This window comes from Zingiber officinale, chromosome 4A (genome assembly GCF_018446385.1).
Source record: "Zingiber officinale cultivar Zhangliang chromosome 4A, Zo_v1.1, whole genome shotgun sequence".
Classification (NCBI taxonomy): Eukaryota; Viridiplantae; Streptophyta; class Magnoliopsida; order Zingiberales; family Zingiberaceae; genus Zingiber; species Zingiber officinale.
In genome coordinates this window covers 104,823,690-104,850,806 of record NC_055992.1, presented here as the reverse complement: position 1 = coordinate 104,850,806, position 27,117 = coordinate 104,823,690, and the positions used below count along the sequence as shown (strand labels likewise).

The 27,117-nt window shown below is 41.7% G+C and overlaps 1 protein-coding gene across 1 annotated transcript; it reads left to right on the top strand.

Moving 5' to 3' along the window:
• Positions 1–906: 906 nt before the first annotated feature.
• On the top strand, positions 907–2,188 carry LOC121970427 (mitochondrial uncoupling protein 5-like). The gene has a single exon (XM_042521155.1). The coding sequence runs from the start codon at positions 1,101–1,103 to the stop codon at positions 2,073–2,075; it is 975 nt and encodes a 324-aa protein (XP_042377089.1). The 5' UTR covers positions 907–1,100; the 3' UTR covers positions 2,076–2,188.
• Positions 2,189–27,117: the final 24,929 nt, after the last annotated feature.

Here is a 27,117-nt window from a genome sequence, read left to right as displayed (position 1 = left end):
TTAATTCCAACCTAAAAGAGAAAAAGTTTTGGAAACTCTACCGAATCAACTTTTTGTTCTTAAAATTAAGAAGCCGTCAATTATAATAAACGAAGCAGTTTTAGTTCTTGAAATTAAAACTTATTTTTCTTACCAAATCACGAGGAAGTCTGCGTTTTTGCCGGTTAAATGCAGACTAGAACTTTGACTCTGATTTTAAGCGAATATGTAGCTTCATATGACCTCCATCCTTGACAGTTGTAATCAACTATTTGAAAAGTCAAGGGGCCATTAGACTTCTTGACTTCTTCCTAAATCCATGGCGTCCGTAAATACGCGTTTATACCAATGGCTTACCGCTAAGATGATTGATGAATACGACAAGACATCCGCATGGTCCCTCATGGTAGGAGATGGTCTAGATTTGTCCGGCGCATGCATTCTACGGCTTAGATGAAGCTCGTCAAACACTAGGAAATTATAATAATTAAGCACCAGAGATTGTTTATACGTCAGCGAGGACGGAAGTTAGGCACTTACCCGGATTCCTTCCAAGCTTGTGCGACAGCCGTTGCGAATTTCAAACCGTCCAGTTATGAATGGATGGCGGACATATCTTTTTCAGAAAATCGGGTGTATGTATGTTCACAGCGGATCCAGCCTAGCAAAGACGCGTGAACGAGCTGCCACGAATCCCTCGACCATCCACTTGCAGCGTCGGTGGCCGTCCGATCGTAGATCAACGCCGCCCGCTGTGCCGGAAATATTCCAAGTCCGCAGTGGAGAACAAATTGTGTGGCTGGAAAAAGGAATCGAGCCACCCTCCCCGGGCACGGCCTCCCTCCTTCCTCTGCTTCCTTTCTCTTTCTCCTCCATCGATATGCTGTTTGGTTTTGCGAGGACTCCTCGCTATAAATGGCGTCCGACGCCTTCTCACACAACTCGTACTTCCACACGCAGTTTCAGTATTGCATATGTCTCAAAGGTCCAGCGTGCCACACTCTTCCACCGTCGCCTTCGCCCTCCACTCCCATCTCTTAGTTTCCAGCGATTTGAGCCCCAACTGGTTTTAGCGGAGCTACATTTCCCAAGATTTCAGGCGAAAGCTTGGATTGATTGAGATGGGGCTGAAAGGATTCGTTGAAGGTGGCGTCGCCTCCATTGTGGCAGGGTGCTCCACCCACCCACTTGATCTCATCAAGGTACGGATGCAGCTCCAGGGCGAGTCCCTTAGTCCGGCTGTCTCCGCTCTCCGCCCCGCCGTCGCTCTCCATAGCGGCGCCGGCGTGGCCGCTCTCTCTCACCCCCACCCTGCTCTTCCGCTGCCGCCGCGTCGCCCTGGGCCGATAGCGGTGGGGGTGCAGATCCTACGAACCGAGGGCGCCGCGGCGCTGTTTTCGGGGGTCTCTGCGACTGTCCTCCGACAGACCCTGTATTCCACCACCCGGATGGGGCTCTACGACGTGCTGAAGAAGAAATGGTCCTCGTCGAGCGACGGCGGATCGCTGCCGCTCCACCGCAAGGTCTCTGCCGGCCTCATCGCAGGCGGGATCGGCGCCGTGGTGGGAAACCCCGCTGACTTGGCCATGGTCCGAATGCAGGCCGACGGGCGTCTTCCTCCGGCCGAGCGCCGCAACTACAAAAGCGTCCTCGACGCCATCGGGCGTATGGCAAGGCAGGAGGGCGTCGCGAGCCTCTGGCGCGGGTCGTCGCTGACGGTGAACCGAGCCATGATCGTGACGGCGTCGCAGCTGGCGACGTACGACCAGGCGAAGGAGGCAATCCTGCGGCGCCGAGGGGCGGGCTCGGACGGGCTGGGGACGCACGTGGCCGCGAGCTTCGCGGCGGGGCTGGTGGCAGCCGCAGCGTCGAACCCGGTCGACGTGGTGAAGACGCGGGTGATGAACATGAAGGTGGAGAAAGGGGCCGCGCCGCCCTACGCCGGAGCGCTGGACTGCGCCGTTAAGACGGTGCGGGCGGAGGGACCCATGGCGCTCTACAAGGGCTTCGTGCCCACCGTGTCCCGCCAGGGCCCCTTCACCGTCGTCCTTTTCGTCACGCTCGAGCAGGTCCGCAAGCTCCTGAAGGACTACTGAAATCAAAACGACGACGGCACTGAGTGAGGACGATATGCAATAATTTTGACGGTTTAGAATCCTCTGTGACGATATACATTTATTTGAAATGAAAATCTGAGACTTTTCCATAATCACAACAGATCAAGTTTTGCTTTAAGTTTATTTATTCATCATTATCTCCTCCGTTTCTGTGGTTCTTCTAAATGATGGCAAATTCTGGATAAAAACAGATGAAGATGACTGTAGCATCAATGTCAGCTTCGTAGTTTTTCCGATGGAATAAGTAATACAAGCGAAAAAACCTAAAGGAAATGGCAGAATAAAAAACGGTTATGTGAAGCAAAGGTGCACACAGAGGAGACAAACCTTGATGCAGCCATCCATAGGCTGTAAGCGAGTTATACATCTTGAGCGTGTTCAGCCTCATAAAAATTAATTGTTTATGCTCATTTAAGGTTAATTTTGCATGCAGTCTTTATTGACAAATAAATTTTTGCATGCAGTCTCCATCCATGAAAATTTTTATTTTCACTTTGCAGTCAAACATATTTATTTAATTATCCATGATATTTTTAGGTACAAAAAGTTTAAAAATCAGTATAAATCCTCTTAAATTCAGTATATTAAATTAGAATCTAATATATTTTCTATCAAATTGAGTACGATTTTTTTTTCACCTCAAAATATATTCGATTTTAGTTTAATGTGTTGAATTTAATAGGAATTATACTCATTTTTAGACTATTTGTACCGAAAAATATGAGAATTAATTTCGATAGAAAATATACTCGATCCTAGTATAGAGTACTGGATTCTAGTGTAAAGTGCTGAATTTAACAGAAATTATATTTGTTTTTAGACTTTTTATACCTAAAAAATAAGAGGGACAATTTTGATAGAAAATATACTCGATTTTAATATAAAGTGCTAATTTTAAGAAGAATTATACTCGTTTTTGAATTTTTTGTATTCAGACTTTTTGTACCTAAAAAATCTAAGGGGCAATTCAGGTAATAATATTTGCATGAGAGAGTTGAAATAAGTAATACTTTGCATACAGAAAGTGAAAACAAAATTTTTTAGACATGAGAATTACATGCAAAATTAACATTATGATTAAGAATTTTTCTCTAATTTATAGTTCATTTAATATGCATAAGTGTTAACTTTATTAATGTTCATTGATAGCATTCAGATGCCTGTTGCCGGGTACTTCTATAATACGTATGGTCGAGCCCTTCTGGTAGCCTCCGTATCTTAATAATAGAATTATCCTGTCCCAGCATGTGAAAAAATGAAAGTAGAAATGAGCGGAATAAACGAGAATGTTGATGAGAAAGAATATGAGCATCGGCTACTTCCGAACGCATTTCCCAGAGTACCTCCAGGTTTCTCCAGGTTCCTAGTCTGCTTTCCCGAGCTCAAGCACTAGTCACCTTCATTTCCCGTGCCCCACTGTGCTCGAAGCTTAGCATTGAGCCCAATAACATCCGTTAATCCCTTCCTTTTGGGTTCGACCCATCCAAACCCAAGTCGGCCGACCCACCTGGCTCCTTTAATTGTAGATTATTAAGGATATAACAAAGCTCGAATAATATCTATAAACGTACAACTTATGAACCATATTAATGTATTTTATCACACTTTAACAAATAAAAAAGCTTTTAAAGAATAAATAAATTTATAATATCAAACTTATTAATTAACGAAACAAATTTAAAAATATAAAAATTTTAAACAATCAACCAAATTCGAATTAAAACCTCAATAACATAACTTATTATGTTTGTGTTGGTTGTTACTCGAAATACCGTTCTACTTCCCCTGTACAAAAATTTTATACAAACATAGAACTATCCTAGCTATCCATGTGCTCTACTGAAGTTAAATTTGGATTACAAACGATGCTTAACATTATTAATCCAAATTGTCCTTCAAAAATTAAACTTGGATTGGAAACGATACTTAACATTTTTACTCCAAGTTTAACCGATGTGATCTTCCTAAGTTAAATCATATTACAGAAGTTAATCAAATATCTATTTCAAAGATCGGCTTCCAAATTAAACATGACGAGCCACTAGGCCTTCTTGGGTATGAGATCATCCACCATTTCCTAAACAAATCCTTTCAATGAAAACAAATATTTAACTTCTTACAGTAAACTAGGTGTAACTTTAGAGACCTCAATAGAAGCACAATATCGAAACATGAAATAGAATAATAAAATCGATAATAAAAACGATAATCTAAAATCGATAACCTCTTATGTTTGGTTTTTCAAGATCTATACAAAAGATAAACTAGTTATGATGCGGAAACTAATAACTAGTTATACCTTTTATAGCTTATAGACCTCTTGATCTTCTGTTGTATTCCTCTCATTCTCTTGGACGTCGTATGGGCGACGATCTTCCAAGATGAAATCCACCCAAGCTTCTTCCTTTGCTTCCTAGATCCGACCACCAACTAACCTCCAAGGGATGTTATACAAGAGAGCTTTCTTCTCTTCTTCTTCTCCTTCAAGCAACCGGCCACCAAGAGAAAGCAATACTTGATGTCGTCGGCCTCCAAGAGAGAAAACAAAAGGAGAAGAAAAAAGGACAAGGGTCGGCCGTCAAAGGATTGAAAGAGAGGAATAGAAGATGTGTTATCTCATGAGGCACCCCTCCATCTCTTTTATAATCCTTGGTCTTGGCAAAAAAAGAATGTTATAAACATAATTAAAACTTCCTTATATTCCTTGCCAATGACTAAAAAGGAAAGTTTTAAAACAAAAAATTAAAACTTCCTTTAATGCTTGTCATGGCCGACCCTATACTTGTGTTCCAAATAAGGAAAGTTTTAAACATAAAATTAAAATTTTCTTATTTATTTCCGGTAAGAAATTTTAATAAAATTTCTTATCGGAAATAAATAAGAAAGTTTTAATTTTATGTTTAAAACTTTCCTTATTTGGAGCACATGTATAGGGTCGGCCATGACAAGCATGAAAGGAAGTTTTAAATATAAAATTAAAACTTTCTTATTTATTTCCGGTAAGAAATTTTAATAAAATTTCTCTTTTAAATCTTGGTTATAAAAGGAAAATTTTATAAATTAAAATATCTCTTTTAAAACATGTGGATGATTAAAAAAAAGAAAAGTTTTATTAAAAATTAAAATCTTTCTTTTAACTACAAATAAGGAAATATATCAAACCTCTCTCTTAATTCTTTGTAGATAGCTATAAAAGGAAAGATTTTAAAATTTAAAAAACTCTCTTTTAAAATTATGGTTTCCATAAAAGGAAATATTTTAAAATTTAAAATACCCTTTTAATTTTATGTGGTCGGCCACCTAGCTTGGGCTCCAAGCTTGGCCGACCACAACTTTGGCTCCATCCTTTGGCTTGGCCGGCCCTAGCTTGGGCTCCAAGCTTGGCTTGGCCAGCCACAACAAGATAGATAAGAAGCTTAGCTTTAGGATATAAGGCTTTATAAATAAGAGGCTACAACAAGGACCGAGAGGAAGAATTAGTTTTGGTCTCCCGATGAGCTTGAGCTTCCCGTGTTCGCCCCGAACACCCAACTCAAGTTCATTAATAATAACTCATACCACTAAAAAATTATTATTGCACTACTGCATCAATCCTATATTACAATATGGACTCGTTCTTATCATGAGTGCGTTAGTCTCCCTATGTTTAAAATATCGAATGCCCACTAATTAAATAAGTTACTAACAACTCACTTAATTAATATCTAGCTCCAAGAGTAGTACCACTCAACCTTATTGTAATATCGGACTAAGTCCACCTGCAGGGTTTACATGACAATCCTTATGAGCTCCTCAAGGAGGCATCATTAACCTAGATTACTAGGACACAGTTTCATTCTATAATCAACAACACACCATATAAATAATATCACTTCCCAACTTATCGGGTCTATTGATTTAACGAACTAAATCTCATCCTTTGATAAATTAAAGAAATAAATATTAAGTATGCATGCTTGTTATTATATCATGATTAAGAGTACGTACTTCCATAATAACAGAGGTTTTGCTCTTTTATGTAGTCAGTATAAAAAAAAACTACCTCAAATAGTCCTGCTCAATGCACTTATAGTGTACTAGTGTAATTTTATAGTCGAGATAAACTAATAACAAATTACACTAGAATCACTCTAATGGTTTGTCCCATTCTATCTTAGTTGTGAGCTACTATTTATAATTTATAAGGAACTGTGTGTCACACCAAACACCATGTTATCTATAATATAAATTAAATAGACAACTGTATTTAACTAAATACAGACATGACCAATGTGATTCTCATTTCAAAATAAATGTTTTATACCAAAAGCTAGACTTTTAGTATGCATCCCAACAATTTGAAATGGGGGAAGATGATACGCTAGATAAGTAGCTTTACTGTTGACCATGAGAAAACTCTGAGTTGGAAGGGGATGACACTGAGCGATCCTTTCTGCACACACCACAAAGAGAGCAAATGGGAACTTCAAAGCGAGAACCAGGGAGGAGGTTTCTGACACAAACACTCCGACGTTTAAGTCAGAATCGTAGCGGAATGGAGAAGAAGATGAGCAGTAGTATCGATGTGTGTGTGTGTGTGCGCGCGTGTGACCGTAGCGTGCATGGCTAACAAAGAGAACTCTTTTTAATATTGACCCTAATAACCTTTGCAATAATGAGGCGTCAGAAAATGTCTGATGTCAGAATATGTTAAGTAATAGAGGGTGTACGACTGCCCTCCCCTAGAAGGTTTCATTGTCTGTATATGTCAAAATAGCGAAATATTCCCTAGTAACCAGTTGTTATTCTCTGATCGGTAGTAATGATTCTTTGACAATGTTGGCTTTTAGAAGGAGTCCAACCGGCTTTAGAGTCGACTGGTTGTATGCTAGGAACCTTGCCTTTGAAAAGTTGGGAGCTAAGTCCTGGAAGACCTGTTGGTGCAACCTTAGGTCAAGGTTGACCTGGTTGACCTAACTCGAGTTGACCTGACTCGAGTTGTATTTTGATGTTTGACTTAGGAAGATTGTCGGTGCAACCTTAGGTCAAGGTTGACCTAGTTGAGTTGCATGTTGATGTTTGACACTCGTGGAAGAGTTGTATTCTTGATATGGGACAAGAATAGATGTTTGGGAGATTATTGGGGCAACCGTAGGTCAAGGTTGACCTGGTTGACCTGATTCGGGAAAAAGTCCAAGTATGGAGATTTGGCAACGGAAAAGTCCAAGCAGGGAGCTTGGCACTAGAAAAGTCCAAGTATGGAGACTTGGCACTGGAAAAGTCCAAGCAGGGAGCTTGCGCGAAAAGTCCAAGTATGGAGACTTGGCACGGAAAAGTCCAAGTATGGAGACTTGGGAAAAGTCCAAGTATGGAGACTTGGCACGGAAAAGTCCTAACTGGATGTTAGGCGTGTGGAGAGTCCCGTGAGTGGAACTGTGCAAGGGGAAAGTCCTAACTGGGATGTTAGGCGGTTGGAAAGTCCCGGTGAGTGAAGCAGTGGGAAAGTCCTAACTGGATGTTAGGCGGTGTGGAAAGTCCTAGTGAGGAAAGGGGAAAGTCCTAACTGGGATGTTAGGCGGTTGGAAAGTCCTGGTGAGTAAAGCAGTGAGAAAGTCCTAACTGGATGTTAGGTGTGAAACCCTAGTGAGTGAAGCTAGGTGAAAGTCCCGGTGAGTAGGCAAGGAAAATCCAGATAGATCAAGGGTGATCGGACATCCGGTGATGGGAAGTCCAAGTAGGTCAGAGGGGCTCTTGCACGAAGAGGAAAGTCCAAGTGGGTCAAAGGATTGACCGACACTTGGTGGAGTCTTAGCAGTCAAGGGAGTGACCGGATGCTAGCATGATGTACCAATAGGTCAAGGTTGACCGGATATTGGTTTGAAGGTTTGGGACTTGGTTTGGGCAAAATTGTTCGATCTGCATCGATCCGGTGACGCTTAGGTATCCGATCGATCCGTGACCGATCGATAACAAACAAGTCAAAGCACAAGGAGCTTACCGATCGGTCCGGGACCGATCGGATGAAGCTCGATCGGTCTCCACGACCGATCGAGACGCAAGAGAGGTGGGATCGGTGCGTGGACCGATCCAGTGGCCTGATCGGTCCACGCATCGATCAGAAACCAATGTAAAGTTGGGCACTTTCGTGGAGTAATCTGATCGGTCTAGGGACCGATCAGCACCTGATCGGTCCCCGCACCGATCGAAGGGTTCGACCATCGGTGGAGCTGATCGGTCCACGATTCGACCGCTGAGTCACAACGGTCGCTCCGTCTTCTCCGCCGGCTCGTCTTCGTTGTGCAGGTTCGCAGGATATAAAAGGAGATCAAGGCTTTGGTGCAACTTCTTCTTCTTTCTTCTCTTCTGCTGAAGATTTGTGGGCTGCGATAAGAGCTTTGTTGAGTTCCTCCCGAAAGCTTCGCGTGAGCTTCCCCGACTGGAACAGCTGCTGCTGTTAGGGTTTTTGAAGCTGCTGCTTCATCCGGACTCCAGTCGACGAGAAAGCAAGATTGGTAGAGTGCTTGTGTAATCTTATTGTATTTCTTGCTTATTCTTTGTACTTGTACTCCTGTTTGCTGTTGCAAACAAGTGTGGCGAGGTTTCTCCACCCAGAAGGAGTTTTTATTAGCCGGTTTTCCGGGGACTCATCCACCGACGGATTGATTGGGTTCGTCCACCTTACGGATACGCCGAGGAGTAGGAGCATCATCTCCGAACCTCGTACATCGCTGTGTTAAGGTTTGATATTCTTCCTTTCGTTTCTAGTTTATTTTTCCGCTGCGCTAACGAATTGTAGGAAGAAACGAGCGAATTGGGGCGGCTATTCACACCCCCCCTCTCTAGCCGAGTACGAAGAGATCCTAACAAGTGGTATCAGAGCCAGGTTGCTCTTCGCCGGATTAACACCCGAGGGAGCACAAGCTAGAGATGGATCAACTCGGAGAAGACATCACCATTCCACCCTTCTACGATCGCGACGACTTCGCGTATTGGAAGGTAAGGATGAAGTACTTTCTTATGACTAACATAATGAATTGGTTTTGTGTACAAGAAGGTTTTTCTCCTCCGGTGGATAGGGAAGGAAAACCTCTTGAGAAGAAGGAGTGGACCAGAGAACAAATTCACAAATCCGAAATCAACGAAGAGGTAATGAGAATAATTGAATTTTCATTGCCTACTAACATCTTGTGTAAGATAGGTTACAACAATGCCAAGGAATTATGGGATAACTTGGCCAAGTACCATGAGGAGAGCTCCACTTCAAATCATGAAGAGGAGACAAGTGAGTCATCAAGTAGCTCACATCATGGAGGAGAGGAATTAGAAGTTGAGGGTTACTCAACATCTAAGGACGAAGAGGAGGAGAGTTCTTCTTCAAGTTCGGAGCAAGAAGAAGAAACTTCTACCTCCGAAAGGGATGAAGAAGAGAGCTCGCATCCACCCTCAACCCTAGGTAACTCAAGCAATTTAAGTTCAATTAAATTACACATTATGTGCTTTGAGTGTAGGGAACATGGACATTACAAGAGTAAGTGTCCAAAGAGGGTAAGAAAGACTCCACCGGCGCCAAAGGTCAAGGAAGTCGAAGTCCCGAAACGCAAGGGCAAGGAGCACATCATGTGCTTCCAATGCAAGCAAAGGGGACACTATAGGAGCCATTGTCCGAGGGGGAGGCAACCTCACAAGGGCAAGAGACCGGGCACATCGATAGGGGGAGCTAAGGCAAACCCTAAGGTAACCTCTAAGGTTCATTTTTGCAATTTTAATAAAATGCATGCTAGGAATTTTATTGCACTTGTCGATAATCACAAGCATGATAACCTTAGGAATCAATACATGTGCTTAGGAGCTAAACATGTGAGTCTAGGTAAGGACAATGCTAGAAATGATAACACTAGGATTAACTCATCTAAGGTTAAAGAGAACCTAGGTAGAAATCCCAAGAAGACTAGACACATGCCTAGGAATATCTCAAGAGAAAATGACAAATTAAGACTTGAGGTATTAGAGAGGGAAAATCAAGTCTTGAGGTCAAGACTTGATAATTTAGAAAAGGCTCTTAAAAACATGGAGAAGTCATTTCTAGGGTTTAGGGGTCAAAAACCCAAGTCCAAGGACAAGAAAGGTTTGGGTCACAAACCTAAGTCCCAAGTAGTCAAGCCCACTTATCATAGTGTTCCATTCGATTATGGAACAAAACCTAGGGCTAGGAAGACCACCACCAAGGTCACAAGGGGAGTCACCCCTAGAGTTGATCTTGACGAGTCTCAAATGACCAAGGCTTTAAAGCCTAAGAGGGTCATTAGGAGGGTTGCTAGGGAAGTCATCCCTAGTGAATATTTAGTGAACCCAATGAGCTCAAATAGGTATTGGGTTCCTAGGAGCATCTTCTCTATCCCATAGATGGGTTAGAGAGTGTCAACTCCAATTAGAAGGGTAGTTAACCCAACTTTGAGGAAATTGAAACTCAAGGAGCATTTTCAAGGTTTTGATAACCTTTGAAAATGAAAAAGAATTATTATTTACTCCTTGAAGAGTAAATTGTGTCATATTTGAAAAATATCGATTTTAATCTTATTTGGCACAATTTAAGAAAACCTAGAGAAATACCATAATTGGGATTTTGGTTTTCTCTTAGGGATATATGGGCAATCTAGGGTTAGATTTTAAGTTAGCTAAGGCTAAGGATACTTAGATAGGGAATTTAGGTATTTTTTTTTGTGCTAACTTGCCATGATTGGTTGCCATATGCCATGCCATGACATCATATTTATTTTATTATCATTTGAAATGTCATGATAATGCTTAGGCTAGTTGATATGTCATGCTTTATTTAAGTTTTCAAACTTTATGCCATGACATTATGACATTGGCACATGTTTTTACTTATGTTATCATTATATGCCATGTCATCATCTCTTGCATTATAATCAATGAAATTGATTTGAGGACAAACATATAATTTGATATTGAGATCAAATTGGTGTTTAGAAAATGCATGAGAACTTAGCCTAAGTTGACCTTAACCCATATCTCACATCGAATTGACTTGAATGTGGTTTGATACACCTTAGATGTGTGTGAGATATTAGGATCATGAGTTAGGATCGAGGTGCATTGTCCATGTACCTAGATGACCCTAATTCAAGAAATGGAGGATCATAGGGAAAACTTGTGTACAAGTCATGTACATAGAGTCCTAAGATTGTGATCCTAAATTAAAGGGTTTAAAATCATTTCAAAATTGTTTTGAAAAACCTTGATGAAGCTTTCCTAGTGATTGCATTCATCATTGAACATTGTGATACAAAGTTGAGTTAAACTTGAACTATTTCAAAGTTTTTGAACTTTGTATCAAGATTGAAAAATGGAAGTTATTTTCATAGAAAACTATTTTTCCATGATAATGAGGAATGTATCCTCAAAGTTTCATAATTTTTGGAATTTTCTTGAATTTATTAGGAGTTTCTGATTTTCCAGAAGGGGAAATCAGAAGTTCTGATTTCAGTGGCTGGATCGGTCCGGGGACCGATCCGATGATCGGTCTGCGGACCGATCCAGAGTATTGTGGATCGGTCTGCAGACCGATCCAGTGAGTTCCAGTAGCACGAGTGCGATCTGATGAAGGGCTGATCGGTCTAGGGACCGATCAGGGCGTGCCGAATTTCTGATTCTTCAGCTGTTGTCTGAAATTTCAGTTATGGAAATGGTGTTTTTGGATTTCTAACGGTTTGGAACTCACAAAGACATTGTTGGTGCAATGGTCAAGGGGGAGTTGACCTTTAGGGGGAGTTTTACATAATTGTCAAGGGGGAGTTGACTTTTAGGGGGAGTTTTTACTCCTTGAGAGTTTTGAGGATTAGTGATATGGGATTATCACTAAGTTGATTGTTGAGTTTAGTATCTAGGGGGAAATTAAGAGTTTCAATGAAAGGTATGGGACTTTCATTAGGAAGAAACTCTTGACCTTGATACCCTCCTTTTTCCTTTTTGATGTGTGTTAAAAAGGGGAGAGTGTTCATTGGAGAATTATTGGAGAACCCAAGTTAGGTTATCAGGTTAACCTAAGCTAGGGGAAGAATGTCAAGGAATGTTCAAGGAAGAACATTGGAATTCTTTTTGATGTGTGTCAAAAAGGGGGAGAATTATTGGAGAATCCAAGTTAGGTTATCGGGTTAACCTAAGGGGAGAATGTCCAGAGAATGTTCAAGGAAAGAACATTGGACATTGGAAGATGATTGGAAAACCTAAGTTAGGTTATCGGGTTAATCTAACTTGATTATGGGTTTTGTCAAACATCAAAAAGGGGGAGATTGTTGGTGCAACCTTAGGTCAAGGTTGACCTGGTTGACCTAACTCGAGTTGACCTGACTCGAGTTGTATTTTGATGTTTGACTTAGGAAGATTGTCGGTGCAACCTTAGGTCAAGGTTGACCTAGTTGAGTTGCATGTTGATGTTTGACACTCGTGGAAGAGTTGTATTCTTGATATGGGACAAGAATAGATGTTTGGGAGATTATTGGGGCAACCGTAGGTCAAGGTTGACCTGGTTGACCTGATTCGGGAAAAAGTCCAAGTATGGAGACTTGGCAACGGAAAAGTCCAAGCAGGGAGCTTGGCACTAGAAAAGTCCAAGTATGGAGACTTGGCACTGGAAAAGTCCAAGCAGGGAGCTTGGCACGCGAAAAGTCCAAGTATGGAGACTTGGCACGGGAAAAGTCCAAGTATGGAGACTTGGCACTGGAAAAGTCCAAGTATGGAGACTTGGCACGGAAAAGTCCTAACTGGGATGTTAGGCAGTGTGGAAAGTCCTGGTGAGTGAAGCCAGGCAGTGGGAAAGTCCTAACTGGGATGTTAGGCAGTGTGGAAAGTCCTGGTGAGTGAAGCCAGGCAGTGGGAAAGTCCTAACTGGGATGTTAGGCAGTGTGGAAAGTCCTGGTGAGTGAAGCCAGGGAAAGTCCTAACTGGATGTTAGGCGTTTGGAAAGTCCTGGTGAGTAAAGCTGTGCAAGGAGAAAGTCCTAACTGGGATGTTAGGCGGTGTGAAAACCCTAGTGAGTGAAGCTAGGTGAAAGTCCCGTGAGTGAAGCCGGCAAGAGAAAATCCAGATAGATCAAGGGTGATCGGACATCCGGTGATGGGAAGTCCAAGTAGGTCAGGGAGGACCGGATACTTGCACGAAGAGGAAAGTCCAAGTGGGTCAAAGGATTGACCGGACACTGGTGGGGAGTCTTAGCAAGTCAAGGGAGTGACCGGATGCTAAGCATGATGTACCAATAGGTCAAGGTTGACCGGATATTGGTTTGAAAGGTTTGGGACTTGGTTTGGGCAAAATTGTTCGGATCGGTCCGCATCGATCCGATACGCTTGTATCCGATCGATCCGTGACCGATCGATAACAAATGTAAGTCAAAGCGCACTGAGGCTTATCGATCGGTCCGGGACCGATCAGGAAGCCCGATCGGTCTCCACGACCGATCGGGACACGCCCTGAGCGATCAGGACGTTCCCTGACCGATCGGTCCACAGACCGATCAGGAAACGAACAGAAAGTTGGGCACTTTCTGTGGAGCAATCTGATCGGTCTAGGGACCGATCAGCCCAGGGCCTGATCGGTCCCCAGACCGATCAGAAGGGTTCTGGACCGATCAGGGTGGAGCCTGATCGGTCCACGATTCGACCGTTGAGTCACAACGGGTCGCTCCGTCTTCTCCGCTGGCTTCTGTCTTCGCTGTGCAGGTTCGCAGGATATAAAAGGAGATCAAGGCTTTGGTGCAACTTCTTCTTCTCCCTTCTTTCTTCTCTTCTGCTGAAGATTTGTGGGCTGCGATAAGAGCTTTGTTGAGTTCCTCCCGAAAGCTTCGCGTGAGCTTCCCCGACTGGAACAGCTGCTGCTGTTAGGGTTTTTGAAGCTGCTGCTTCATCCGGACTCCAGTCGACGAGAAAGCAAGATTGGTAGAGTGCTTGTGTAATCTTATTGTATTTCTTGCTTATTCTTTGTACTTGTACTCCTGTTTGCTGTTGCAAACAAGTGTGGCGAGGTTTCTCCACCCAGAAGGAGTTTTTATTAGCCGATTTTCCGGGGACTCATCCACCGACGGATTGATTGGGTTCGTCCACCTTACGGACACGCCGAGGAGTAGGAGCATCATCTCCGAACCTCGTACATCGCTGTGTTAAGGTTTGATATTCTTCCTTTCGTTTCTAGTTTATTTTTCCGCTGCGCTAACGAATTGTAGGAAGAAACGAGCGAATTGGGGCGGCTATTCACACCCCCCCTCTCTAGCCGAGTACGAAGAGATCCTAACAAGACCGACCGACTATTAGCCCAATTAGCTATGTACTGGGGTCATGCCTTTGAAGAGTGGGGAGCAAAGTCCTGAAAGTCTGACCCTCTATTAGGCCGGCCAGTTGTATGCTGAGGTAATACCCATGAGAAATGGGAAACTAAGCCTTGAAAGTCCGATCAGCACTGGAACCAACCGGCTATATGCTAGGAGATTTGCACATGAAAAGTGGGAGCTGAGCCCCGAAGGTCTGACCGACCCTGAGATCGACCGACTGTATGCAGAGTCGGCTCTAGGCCAGGGCTACTAGGGCTCCTACCCAGGGCCCAAAAAATATCAAGGGCTGAATATTTTTAATATATGTATATCCAAAAATAACTAAGTCTAGTATTTTATGTTGGTGCAATATCCCCTAGGTCAAGGTTGACCAAGTTGACTAAGGTTGAGTTGGCTCAAACTTGAGTCTTGATGTTTGAGTTTCGATGTTTGACAATATATGGAGATTGCAGGTACAATCGTCTGATTGGGGAGATTATTGGTGCAATTTTATTCTGGTCAAGGTTTGACCAGTTTGATGTGAAGAAGAGTCAAGTAGGACAAGGTTGACTGAATACTTGACTAGAAAAGTCCCGGTGTGTGAAGTTGGGCAGTGAAAAAATCCTGGTGAGTGAAGTTATGCAGTTGGGAAAGTCCTGGTGAGTGAAGCTAGGTAGATGAAAGTCTCGGTGAGTGAAGTCTGGCAGTGGGAAAATCCTGGTGAGTGAAACTAGGTGAAAATCCTAGTGAGTGAAGCCAGGTGAAAGTCCTGGTGAGTGAAGCCAGACAGATAGAAAGTCCTAGTGAGTGAAGCTAAGAAGATGGAAAGTCCTAGTGAGTGAAGTTAGACAGATGAAAAGACTTGGTGAGTAAATCTAGGCACGTGGAAATCTAGGTGGGTCAAGTTGACCGAACATCTGGTATTGGAAAGTCCAAGTAAGTCAAAGGAGTGACTGGATACTTGGCACAGGGGAATCCAGATAGGTCAAGGGTGATCGAATATCAGGTGGAAGGAAGTCTAAGTGGGTCATGGAGAACTAGACACTTGGCATGAGACGGTAAGTCCAAGTGGATCAAGGTTGACCGGTCACTTGGCACGAGGAGAAAAATCCAAGTTGGTCAAAGGATTGACCAGACACTTGGTGAAGAAGTCCCAACAGATTAAGGTTGACCGGATGCTAGGCAGGAGGAGTTCCAACAGGTTACGATTGACCGGATGTTGGATTTGGGAACCTTTGGACTTAAGTTAAGCAAGTCAAAGGGAGGTCAATCGATCAACCAATCGATTGAACCGTAGTCCAATAGATCAGTCGATCAATTGGTGGTGTGCTGCGAGTGAAGGTTGGTCCAATCGATCGATCGATCGATTGGGAGCCTAAATCGCGAGCACAGAAGCTTTCCCAATCGATCTGGCGATCGATTGGGGTTGGATTTCTCACACAGATGTGAGAACGCTGAATCGATCGGTCGATCGATTCAGGCTTTTCCAACAAGAGCACAAAGACGCTCTGAATTGATTAACCGATCGATTCAAGCATCCCCAATCGATTGGCCATTCGATTGGGATATGACCGTTGCGCAGGTAGCGAGCTTTGGATGGCTAGGATGGCATGAATCTCATGTGGGAATTGATTGGGAGAAGCCCAATCAATTGGGAGCCCTAGAGGCGTAGAGTATAAAGTTGTGGCAAGCTTTCTGTTGGGCAATTTCCCTATGTAAAGATTGACTAGTTTGACTAAGCTTGAGTTGAGTCAAGCTTGAGTCAGAATTTGAGTTTTGATATTTGACAATATAAGGAGATTGCTGGAGCAATCGTCCGGTTATGGAGATGATTAAAGGATTGACCAGGTTGATGAGAATAAAAGTCAAGTAGGTCAAGGTTGACAGGAGACTTGACTGGGATAGTCCTAACTGGATGTTAGGCATTTGGAAAGTCCTAGTGAGGAGCTAGGCAGGAGAAAGTCCTGGTGAGGAGCCAGACAACGGGAAAGTCCTAGTGAGAAGCTAGGCAAGGGAAAGTCCTGGTGAGGAGCCAGGCAACGGGAAAGTCCTGGTGAGGAGCTAGGCAGGAGAAAGTCCTAGTGAGGAGCCAGACAATTGGAAAGTCCTGGTGAGGAGCCAGACAACGGGAAAGTCTTAGTGAGGAGCTAGGCAGGAGAAAGTCCTAGTGAGGAGTTAGGCAATTGGAAAGTCCTGGTGAGAAGCCAGACAAGTGGAAAGTCCTGGTGAGGAGTCAGGCAGTTGGAAAGTCCAAGTGTGATCTTGGCAAAGGAGAAAGTCCTGGTGAGGAGCCAGGCAATTGGAAAGTCCAAGTGTGATCTTGGCAAAGGGTGTAAGTCTAAGCATGTGGTCTTGGCAAAGTAAGTCTTGGTATGACTTGGCAAGGAAGACCCGACAACTAGGATGAGGCCGAAGGAAGCTCCTGAAGGCAAGGCGTGAAGGATGAGGAGATATCCGAGGGACGCAAGGCTGATGGAGGAGGCTAGAAGGCTAGTTCAAGGTTGGTCGGGTATGACCAAATGCAAGGCATGGAGACCCAACAGGTCACGGTTGACCGGAAGTTGGGTTTGAGACTTTGGACTTGAGTTTGATGCAAGTCCAGGCTGGTCAATCGATCGGGTGATCGATTGAACTAGGGTCCAATCGATCCACTGATCGATTGGAGTGTGTTACGATTATGGGAAGGCCCAATCGATCGATCGATCGATCGATCGATTGGGATGTGGAATCGCGAGCACAGAGGCTTTCACGCGGATTGATTGGGCAGCAAATTAAAAGCTCTCACGCGGATGCGAGAGCACAGAAAGGTTCTGAATCGATCGGGTGATCGATTCAGGAAGTCCCAATCGATCAGTCGATCGATTGGGAAGTGACCGTTGCGCAGGATACAGGTGATGGACGGCTGCGATGAAGCAGTGCTGACGTGGCAATCGATTGGGGATGAATTCGATCGATTGGGAGCACTGTTTAAAGCCTGGGCGGAGCGTTTTCTTCGCCAGATCTTTGCGATCTTTTCCAGGGAGTTTACAGAGATTCTCAAGGTGATTTCTCCAGCACTCACGCCAGTTCTTGAAGGCACTTGAGGAGCATCTTCAAGGTTCAAGAGGCAACAATAAGTAGCAAGAAGAAAGGGTATCCACTTGTATTCTTAGGGTTTCTTCTTGTATTTGTGTTTGTGTTGTGTGTGAGTTTGTACGAGGCTTCTCCGCCTCCGTCTGTGATCGAAAAGGAGTTGTTCATAGTAGAGATAGCATCGTGTATGGATCCTTAGATTAGTCACCTTTTCTTGAGGTGGATACCAAATAAATCCTATGTGTTAGTGTTTTGGTTTGTTGTGTCTTTCTTTTCACTGCATATCATCAAGATGACGCAAGCGCGACGAAACACTATTCACCCCCTCTAGCGGGCACATCGGTCCCAACACTTTCTTCTCAGTAATCCTTCGCTCGAGCCTTCTTCCTGGTCATGATCTTCTCTGACACTCACCACCAGTTCTTGAAAGCTATTGGGGACAAGTGTTACGTTGTTGCACTTCCAAGGTTCAAGACGTGATCTACATCAACAAGAGAGCAAGAAAAAGGTTTTTCATTTGTATTCTTTGTATTTTTCTTCTTGCATTGAGTTGTATGCTTGTGAAGGTGTTGTAAGAGGTTTCTCCACTTCGGTAGTACTGAGAAGGAGTTTCTTTCTTAGTGGAGAGTGCTCATGTATGTGGATCCTTAGATTAGTCATCTCATCTTGAGATGAATACTAAGTAAATCTTTCGTGTTAGCATTGTAAGTGTGTTTCGTGTTTCATTCTGCTACATATCATCATCACGAAGCTAGACAACGAGCGCGATGAGCAATTCACCCCCCCTCTAGCTACAAATAATCGATCCTAACAAGTGGTATCAAAGAGAGGTCTCTCTTCACCAGAATCATCGCCGGAAAGGGCAACGAGCTAGAGGTAGATGAAGTTGTAGCAAGTTCAACAAAGTCAAAGACTTCAAAAGAGCTCAACTTTAAATGGAATTCCAATATGGATTTGGATATGACACAAGAGTGCCTCCACCATTTACAATGACAAGCTTCGATTCTTGGAAATCAATAATAAAAAATTTCTTCATGATGAAGATAGAGCAATGGTTTGCTCTAATGGAATGATTTGAAGCTCTAACGGATTCGAAAGGCAAAATCCTCAAGAAAAGCAAATGGAGCAAGGAGAAAATTTAAAGGTGCGAGGCAAATGACAAGGTAACCAAATTATTGGTTGGCTTATTGACAAGCATAATTTTATGCAAGATTTGGGAATTCAAAGACGCTAAGGAGCTATGGAGCAAATTGGCTAAAATTCATGAAGTCCCCTCCACTGCACCAAACCAAGAGAAATCTAAAGAGAGCGACTCATTAGATCAAGACCAAGAGGAAGAGAACTCCGAAGTTGAGAGATGCTCAACTTTCGAAGAAAAAGTCCAAGAAGCTTCATCCTCAAAGGAGTGGAACCAAAAGAGCAAAGAGGGAGCATACTCTTTGTTTCATGTGTATGAGGATGAAGATGATGAAACTTTCACTTCTAGGATTGAGGGGGAGCGTCTCATTTACACTGGATCAAGAAAAAGAAAAAGCTTCAACAACCGGGTTAAGTGGAGAGAAAGATGAGGCAACCTCCAAAAATCAAGAAAAATCTAATGGAGGATCATGTGTCACCCCTACAAGCAAAGAAGGTATAACTATTTCAATTATAAATAATAAAAATCATATTATATGTTTTGAATGTAGAGAAAAAGGATACTACAATAATAAGTGCCCTAAATTGACCAAGAAAAAAGGTCAAGTGACACCTAAGGGCAAGGAAGCCCAAGGAGACTACCCGTGTGACAAAGAAGAGTAAGGAGCACATAGTATGCTTCTCTTGCAATCAAAAAGGACATTACCGGAGTCAATGTCCTAAGGGGAAGAAATCAACCAAAGTCAAAGGCGGAAGCACAAGTTAAGGGGGAGCTTCCAAGGTAAAATCCAAGGTATCATTTATTGAACATATTCCTTTGACCCATGATAAAAAACATGCTAAAAATAATTTATATCATTTCAATATAATTTATCATGAAAATATGAGGCATGATAGAATTAAAGAAAAACAGATTGCCTATCATGCTAAGACCACCCTACCTAAGGCTAGGAAGGTAGAAAGCAATCTAGGTAAAAAGTCTAAGGACTTTATATATAAACCTAGAAATCAAAATGCTCAAGGATTTAAAGAAAAATTAAAATCGAAGGATTTAAGGATGGAAAACCAAGCCTTGAGGTCAAGGCTTGACAAATTGGAAAAGACCTTAAAAAGAATAGAAAATATCTTTAAAGGGCAAAATGAGCACAACTTCGGTTTAGGAATGCGAGAGTCATCCAATGGCCATAGAGGTTTGAGATATAAACCCAAAGTTAATAAGGATGTCCCTTTTTATCATCGGGTTCCATATAGTTATGGAACCAACCCTAGGTGTAGAGGTTAAGTCAAAGATATAAGGGAAGTTATCCCTAGAAGTATTTTTGCCAAGACCAACATGACTAAGACTTTTAAGAAGTCAAAGAAAGTCACCAAGAATGTCATAAGGGAAGCTATCCCTAGAGTTGACTTAAGTGAGTCAAGTGTGACCAAGGCTTCTAAGAAGCCTAGGAAGGTCATTAGAAAGGTATCTAGGGAAGTCATCCCTAGTGAATACCTAGAGGATCCAAGGAGCACCAATAGACTTTGAGTTTCTCGGAGTATATTCTCCACATCCTAGATGGGTTAGAGAGTGTCAACTCTAAATAGATAAGGGTGGTTAATCCAACCTTAATAAAGTTGACACTTGGAGATATTTTTAAGTTTTTTGTTGACCTTTGAAAATAAAAAAGATTAAGTGTTTACTTTTTGGAAGAGGAAAATGTGCCAAAATTTAAGGAATTACACTTGATTTAAATTGACACAACTAATCAAGAGTAAAAGAAATGTCAAGTTAGGTTTTGGCATTTTCTTGAGAAAATGTGGGTAACCTAGGATGATTTTATTTAGTTTAGCTAAGGATTAAGGATACTTAGATAGATTATCTAGGTATGTTTTATTTATGCTAATGTGCTATGATTGTTTACCCATCATATGCCATGACATCATATGTTCCATTCATGCTTATTATAAAAACTAAATAAAAATATCATGTTATCTCATACATACATCATGTAGCTATAGTATGTTTTCTTTTAAAAATTACTTATTTTAATGTATGTCATAACTCATCATGCATTATTTTAAATTCCTTACAATTAAGGACAATGACATTTACTAACAAGTGATATCCTAGGTGGATGTTCATAAATTAAAATGTCTAGATAGATATCCATGATCCCTAGTTTAGGGAAAAATCAAAATCTACATCTCACAAAGACTATAAGGTAACTTGTATGTGTTTTAGTACATATTAGATACAAGTGAGATGTTAGGATGATGAACAAAACTCAAAGTGTTGATTTAGTGCATCTATTTGAGTTTTAATTTCATCAAAACATATATTTATGTATACTACAACCATTGGGAAAGCTAATGTATAGGTTATGTGTATTGAGCCCAAAGAACATGGTTGGAAATTGTTTTGAAAATCATGTTAAATATACTTTGAAAAACCTTAGTGAAGACTATCTTTTGATAGTAATTATTATTGAAAAGTTAAACACAAAACTTAGAAGAAATATTGAAGTTTTTACAAGTTTCCAACTTTATGTCAATCTTTGAAAATAAAGTATATTTTCTTAGAAAACTATTTTTCCATGAAAATATATGCCTTAAACATTATCTACATGAATTTTCATGATTTTTAAAATTTTATAGAATTTTTGGAGTATTTCTTAATTTTGTTGAAATTGGATTTCAGAAAATCAGAAACCCAATCGATCAATCGATCGATTGGGAAGTTTCAATCGATCATCCGATAGATTGAAACTGAGTGTCTTGCGAGCAGAGGCTCGCATAATCGATTAGCTGATCGATTTAACCTTGCTGAATCGATCAGTCAATCGATTCAAGCAGTTTTTCTGTTAACAGAAGCTCATGGAATCGATCAGTGAATCGATTGAAATGAAGCCAATTGATTGAGTCCCAACACCAATCGTTTGAGAAGGTTGATTTTGGCTGGGAAAGTTTGATTTCAACACTTTAAGCCATTTTTAGTCTCTTTAACCACTCCTAACCCCTTGAAATATATGTATATACATTTAAGGGTAGTTTTTATGACGAAAACAAGGAGAAATGGTTAAGGAACGCTAAGCTAAAGTTTAGAATAAGGTTGGTTTCAATATTGAATCTTTTAAATCTCAAAACTTTAAATTTTGGGGTTCCTAAAGGTTTAGAGATTCGAAGTCATTGTTGGTGCAATGACAAAAGTTTGAAGCATGTCTTTAGGGGGAGTCACTCTTTAAGGACATGAAAATTATTTTTTCAAAAACCATGGAAGGTGGTTAACCTTCGTTTAGAGTAAATGCTCAAGGTTGGGCATTGAACAACAATGAAAGAGTGGATATCTTCATTGCTGAGTTATGAATGCTCTAGGATGAGCATTATGAAGCGGATTAATGCTGAAGGGTGAGTATTGGATACAATGAAGGATATGAGACCTTCATTGTTGGAATGATGAATGCCTAGGATGAGCATTGTGAAGTGGTTAATGTTGGAGGATCGGTGGCCGGCTTGAAGGGGGGTTGGATAGCTCGGTCACCCCCTAATCGATTTCTTCTCTATAAGAGGGTTAGTGCACAGCGAAATATACTAAAACTAAAGCAACGAAAAATAAACAAGAATACAAACGCTAACAAGCTCGATGTAACGTGGTTCGGAGATGATGCTCCTACTCCACGACGTGTCCTTGAGGTGGACGAGCCCTTGATCCTTCGATGGATCAGTCCCCGGCAATCTCCGGCTAAAGCTTCTCCTTCTCGGTGGAGCAAACCTCTCACAAAATGATCTCTTCCTCTTTACAAGATGAAGTTTAGATTAGGAGGAAGAGGATTGAACTTGGGAGCTTTGGGCACAGAATAAGAAGGTTTACAATTAGCACCAGTAACCTTCTTCAAGCCCCAAGTCTCTCCTTAAATAAGAGGAGAGAGTTGATCAACAATCAACTCAACTCGGCACCAGTCGACTGGCAAAAGCATCAGGCGACTGGTGTTACCGTTAGAGGTAGCTAACGGCTATTTTCCAGCACCAATGGTCATTTACCAGTCGACTGCTAAAACTAGCAGTCGACTGGTAGCTGTTTGCTGAGCGAATAGAATACTTCTGTTCGCTGTCAGTCGACTGCTAAAACATGCAGTCGATTGGTGCAGTCGACTGCTAAAACATGCAGTCGACTGGTGCAGTCGACTGCTAAAAGTTACAACCGACTGGACTGCACCTTATTACACACTCACACTCATCCTCTCCGGAGTCGCCCTTGAAGTCCTCTTCCTCGGCCTTCGTCCCTCAGATGCACCCGAGCCTGCGACTCCTCTCCATGCCATCCTTCACGTTGCCTTGAAGTCTACTTCCCTCGACTCCACTCCGTTGCTCCTCGTCCGGTGGTCCCTCGGATGTCTTCCACACCATCCTTCACCGACTCAAGGATCCGAGCCCTAGGATGAGCTTCCCAAGCTTAGTTGCACCAAGCTCCTCATGTGTGTTTCACCAAGTCCTACAAGACTCAAACACACATATCAAACACATATGAAAGCCTAACTTAAATTCTTTGACACACACATCAAAACCATGATCGTATCGATTAAGCTTAGGTCGATTGCACCAATAATCTCCCCCTTTTTGATGTGTGGCAATATGTTTAAGTTAGACATTAATAACAATATGAAAATTAAAAGCAATATGTATACATGAAGCATAATTCCCAAGCTCCCCCTTAACATATGCTCTTCAACCTTAATTTTCAAGTTTTGCACACAATTAGGTTTCTAACTTCAACCTTTCCCATTTCTCCTCCTTTGACACCATAAAAAATTGTACCAAACATGTACACATACCTAGGTATCAATGGGGACTTAAAATTTCCCAAAACCAGCTCTTGACAGTGCTAGAAAATAGGTACCATTCAACTGCTAACTGTCGCAGTCGACTGACACATTACTAAGCTGAATTTCAGCCTTCCGAAGTCAACTTCATAAATGCATAAAAAATTCTAGAAAATTCAAAATATCATGAAATTTTGAACACATATTTATTTTAATGTCCTTTAATAAGGAAAAATATGTTTTCATGAAAATTCATCATATTTTTGAACTTTTGATAAAAACTCAAACACCTTGAAAAACACTCAAGTTTGTATCAAATTAAACCCTAGTTTTGAATTCATATGTTTTAAAATAACTATCCACTGTAAATAAAACATAATATTGTTTTCAAAGTATTTAAAATGTCCAACTATGATCTATGGGAAAGATGACCATTAATTAAACATTTTCTTTCCCCATAGTTGGTTTATGATCACTAAAAATTGATACATCACATAACTCATCAAAATGCCATAAGCATATGTGAATTATTTGTATCATTCTAATATCTCACATTTATGGTTAGAAAAGAAGACAAGTCATTGTGAGATAAAGGTAACTTCTACTTAGCCCTCTTAATCATGAATTTCTAGCAATGCTAAGTGCTCTCCCTTAAGGTCTTAAGTCAACCATTCTTTAAGGATTTGAATTATGATTTCCATGGTTGACTTAACCCAAAATCCTCTAACCCTTGAGGATTGATTTTGGAATCCAATAGAAATTATTTCTAATTGAGTTAATCAAATATTCCTTGGGGATCCATTTTCTATCTATGGTCTTGGTTTTTGATTGCCCCCTAGCAAGTAAACAATGATAGGTCTTCTCATTATTTGGTTCATTATATCCTATCCCATTTTTCTTAAAACTTGCCCTTTGACTCCCAATGATCATATTTAGGGTTTTAGAGCCAATTTCAAATTTCCTAAAGGCATTGGTAAGATATTCTACCTTTTTCCTTAATTTCCTATTTTCTTCTTCTAAACATGAATTATTTGAAGAATTAGAAGAAGCATTCATATTGTTGTCCTTAGAGCACATGGATTCTAATTTTTCTTCAAGACAAATAATATCATGTTTCAAAGATTTATTTTTCCTTTTTGCCTTGAATAAATCCTCATTTGTGCTTTTAATAATCTTAACCAAAACCTGGGGAGGAAGATTGTGTACCTCACTTACCGAGAAGTCCGAATCTGAGGTTTGACCTCCCCCTTCACTTGAGCTCCCCTCTTCATCTTCACTTGAGCTCCTTCCTTCTTCTCTTTCGGATGAGGTGGAGACTACATCATCAATTCCCATTAGAGCAAAATTGACTACATGGTGTTCTTCTTCCTCCGATGATGATGATGGATCATCCCATGTTGCTTTTAGGTTGTGAGCCTTCTTTCCCTTTCCTTTTGTCTTTTTCTTCTCCTCCTTCTTCTTTCCTTCTTTCTTTTTCAAGAGAGGGAAATCATCCCTCATGTGTCTTTTTCCTTGGCAATTATAACAAATGACTCTTCTTGTCCTACTCTTGCTTCTTGAACTCCTTCTAGCATGAGACTTGTTAGTAGAAAAGGTTTTAAATGATTTTCTCATCTTCCTTACCATATATGCCTCTTGATCACTATCTATTGAGGCGCTTGAATCCTCGGAGTCGGAGGATGATGGGGATGAAGTTTTCTTCTTTTTCCTTTCTACAATAAGAGCTATTCCCTTCTCTTTTGAAGGCTCATTAGCTTGTTCATGAAGTTCAAATTCAGAAAATAATTCATCAAGCTTAATCAAGGAAAGATCCCTAGATACCTTATACGCATCAACCATCGATGCCCATAAGGTGGTTCTAGGAAAAGATTGGAGCACATACCTTACTAGGTCTCGATTGTCAATCTTCTCACCTATTACATGAAGTTCATTTACTATCTTCTTGAATCTACCATGCATTTGACTCACGGTCTCATTGGTCTTCATGGCAAAGGTTTGAAGTTGCCCCAACAAAAGATCTCTCTTGGCCCTCCTAGATTCACTTGATCCCTCATTTAATACAATGAGTTTTTCCCAAAGCTCTTTAGCGGAGTTGAATGGTCCAACTTTACTTAATTGCTCCTTAGAGAGTCCACATTGTAGAGTTGTTGTGGCTTTTGCATTTGCTTGAGCCTTCCTTGCCATCTCTTTTGTCCAATCCTTGGTTGGAAGAGGCGCTCCCGACCCATCTTTTGGTTTCTCAAATCCATCTACAACACTAAACCAATTTTCAATATCATTCATTAAGTAATATTCCATCCTACCTTTCCAATATGCGAAGTCATTGCCGTCAAAGAAAGGTGGTCGAGCGGTGCTATATCCCTCTTGAAGCACCATCTTGATGCTTCGGTCAATGGTTAGTTCTTCCGATGCTAACCTCGCTCTGATACCACTTGTTGGAGGATCGGTGGTCGGCTTGAAGGGGGGGTTGGATAGCTCGGTCACCCCCTAATCGATTTTTCTTTATAAGAGGGTTAGTGCACAGCGAAATATACTAAAACTAAAGCAATGAAAAATAAACAAGAATACAAATGCTAACAAGCTCGATGTAACGTGGTTCAGAGATGATGCTCCTACTCCACGACGTGTCCTTGAGGTGGACGAGCCCTTGATCCTTCGGTGGATAGTCCCCGGCAATCTCCGGCTAAAGCTTCTCCTTCTCGGTGGAGCAAACCTCTCACAAAATGATCTCTTCCTCTTTACAAGATGAAGTTTAGATTAGGAGGAAGAGGATTGAACTTGGGAGCTTTAAGCACAGAATAGGAAGGTTTACAATTAGCACCAGTAACCTTCTTCAAGCCCCAAGTCTCTCCTTAAATAAGAGGAGAGAGTTGATCAACAATCAACTCAACTCGGCACCAGTTGACTGGCAAAACCATCAGTCGACTGGTGTTACCGTTAGAGGTAGCCAACGACTACTTTCCAACGCCAATGGTCATTTACCAGTCGACTGCTAAAACTAGCAGTTGAGTGGTAGCTGTTTGCTGAGCGAACAGAATGCTTCTGTTCGCTGTCAGTCGACTGCTAAAACATGCAGTCGATTGGTGCAGTCAACTGGTGCAGTCAACTGCTAAAACATGTAGTCGACTGGTGCAGTCGACTGCTAAAAGTTGCAACCGACTGGACTGCACCTTGTTACACACTCACACTCATCCTCTCCGGAGTCGCCCTTGAAGTCCTCTTCCTTGGCCTTCGTCCCTCAGATGCACCCGAGCCCGCGGCTCCTCTCCGTGCCATCCTTCACGTTGCCTTGAAGTTTACTTCCCTCGTCTCCACTCCGTTACTCCTCGTCCGGCGGTCCCTCAGATGCCTTCCACACCATCCTTCACCGACTCAAGGATCCGAGCCCTAGGATGAGCTTCCCAAACTTAGTTGCACCAAGCTCCTCATGTGTGTTTCACTAAGTCCTGCAAGACTCAAACACACATATCAAACACATATGAAAGCCTAACTTAAATTCTTTGACATACACATCAAAACCATGATCGTATCGATCAAACTTAGGTCGATTGCACCAACAGTTAATGCTCAAGGGTGAGCATTGAAGACAATAAAAGGTATGAGACCTTCATTGTGATGTTGTGAACAATGTATGCGTAACTCTTCAGGAGGAGAGTTTTTGATGTGTGCCAAAGGGGTAGCATGTAGGGTTTAAGTTAAGCCTTCATTACCCAAA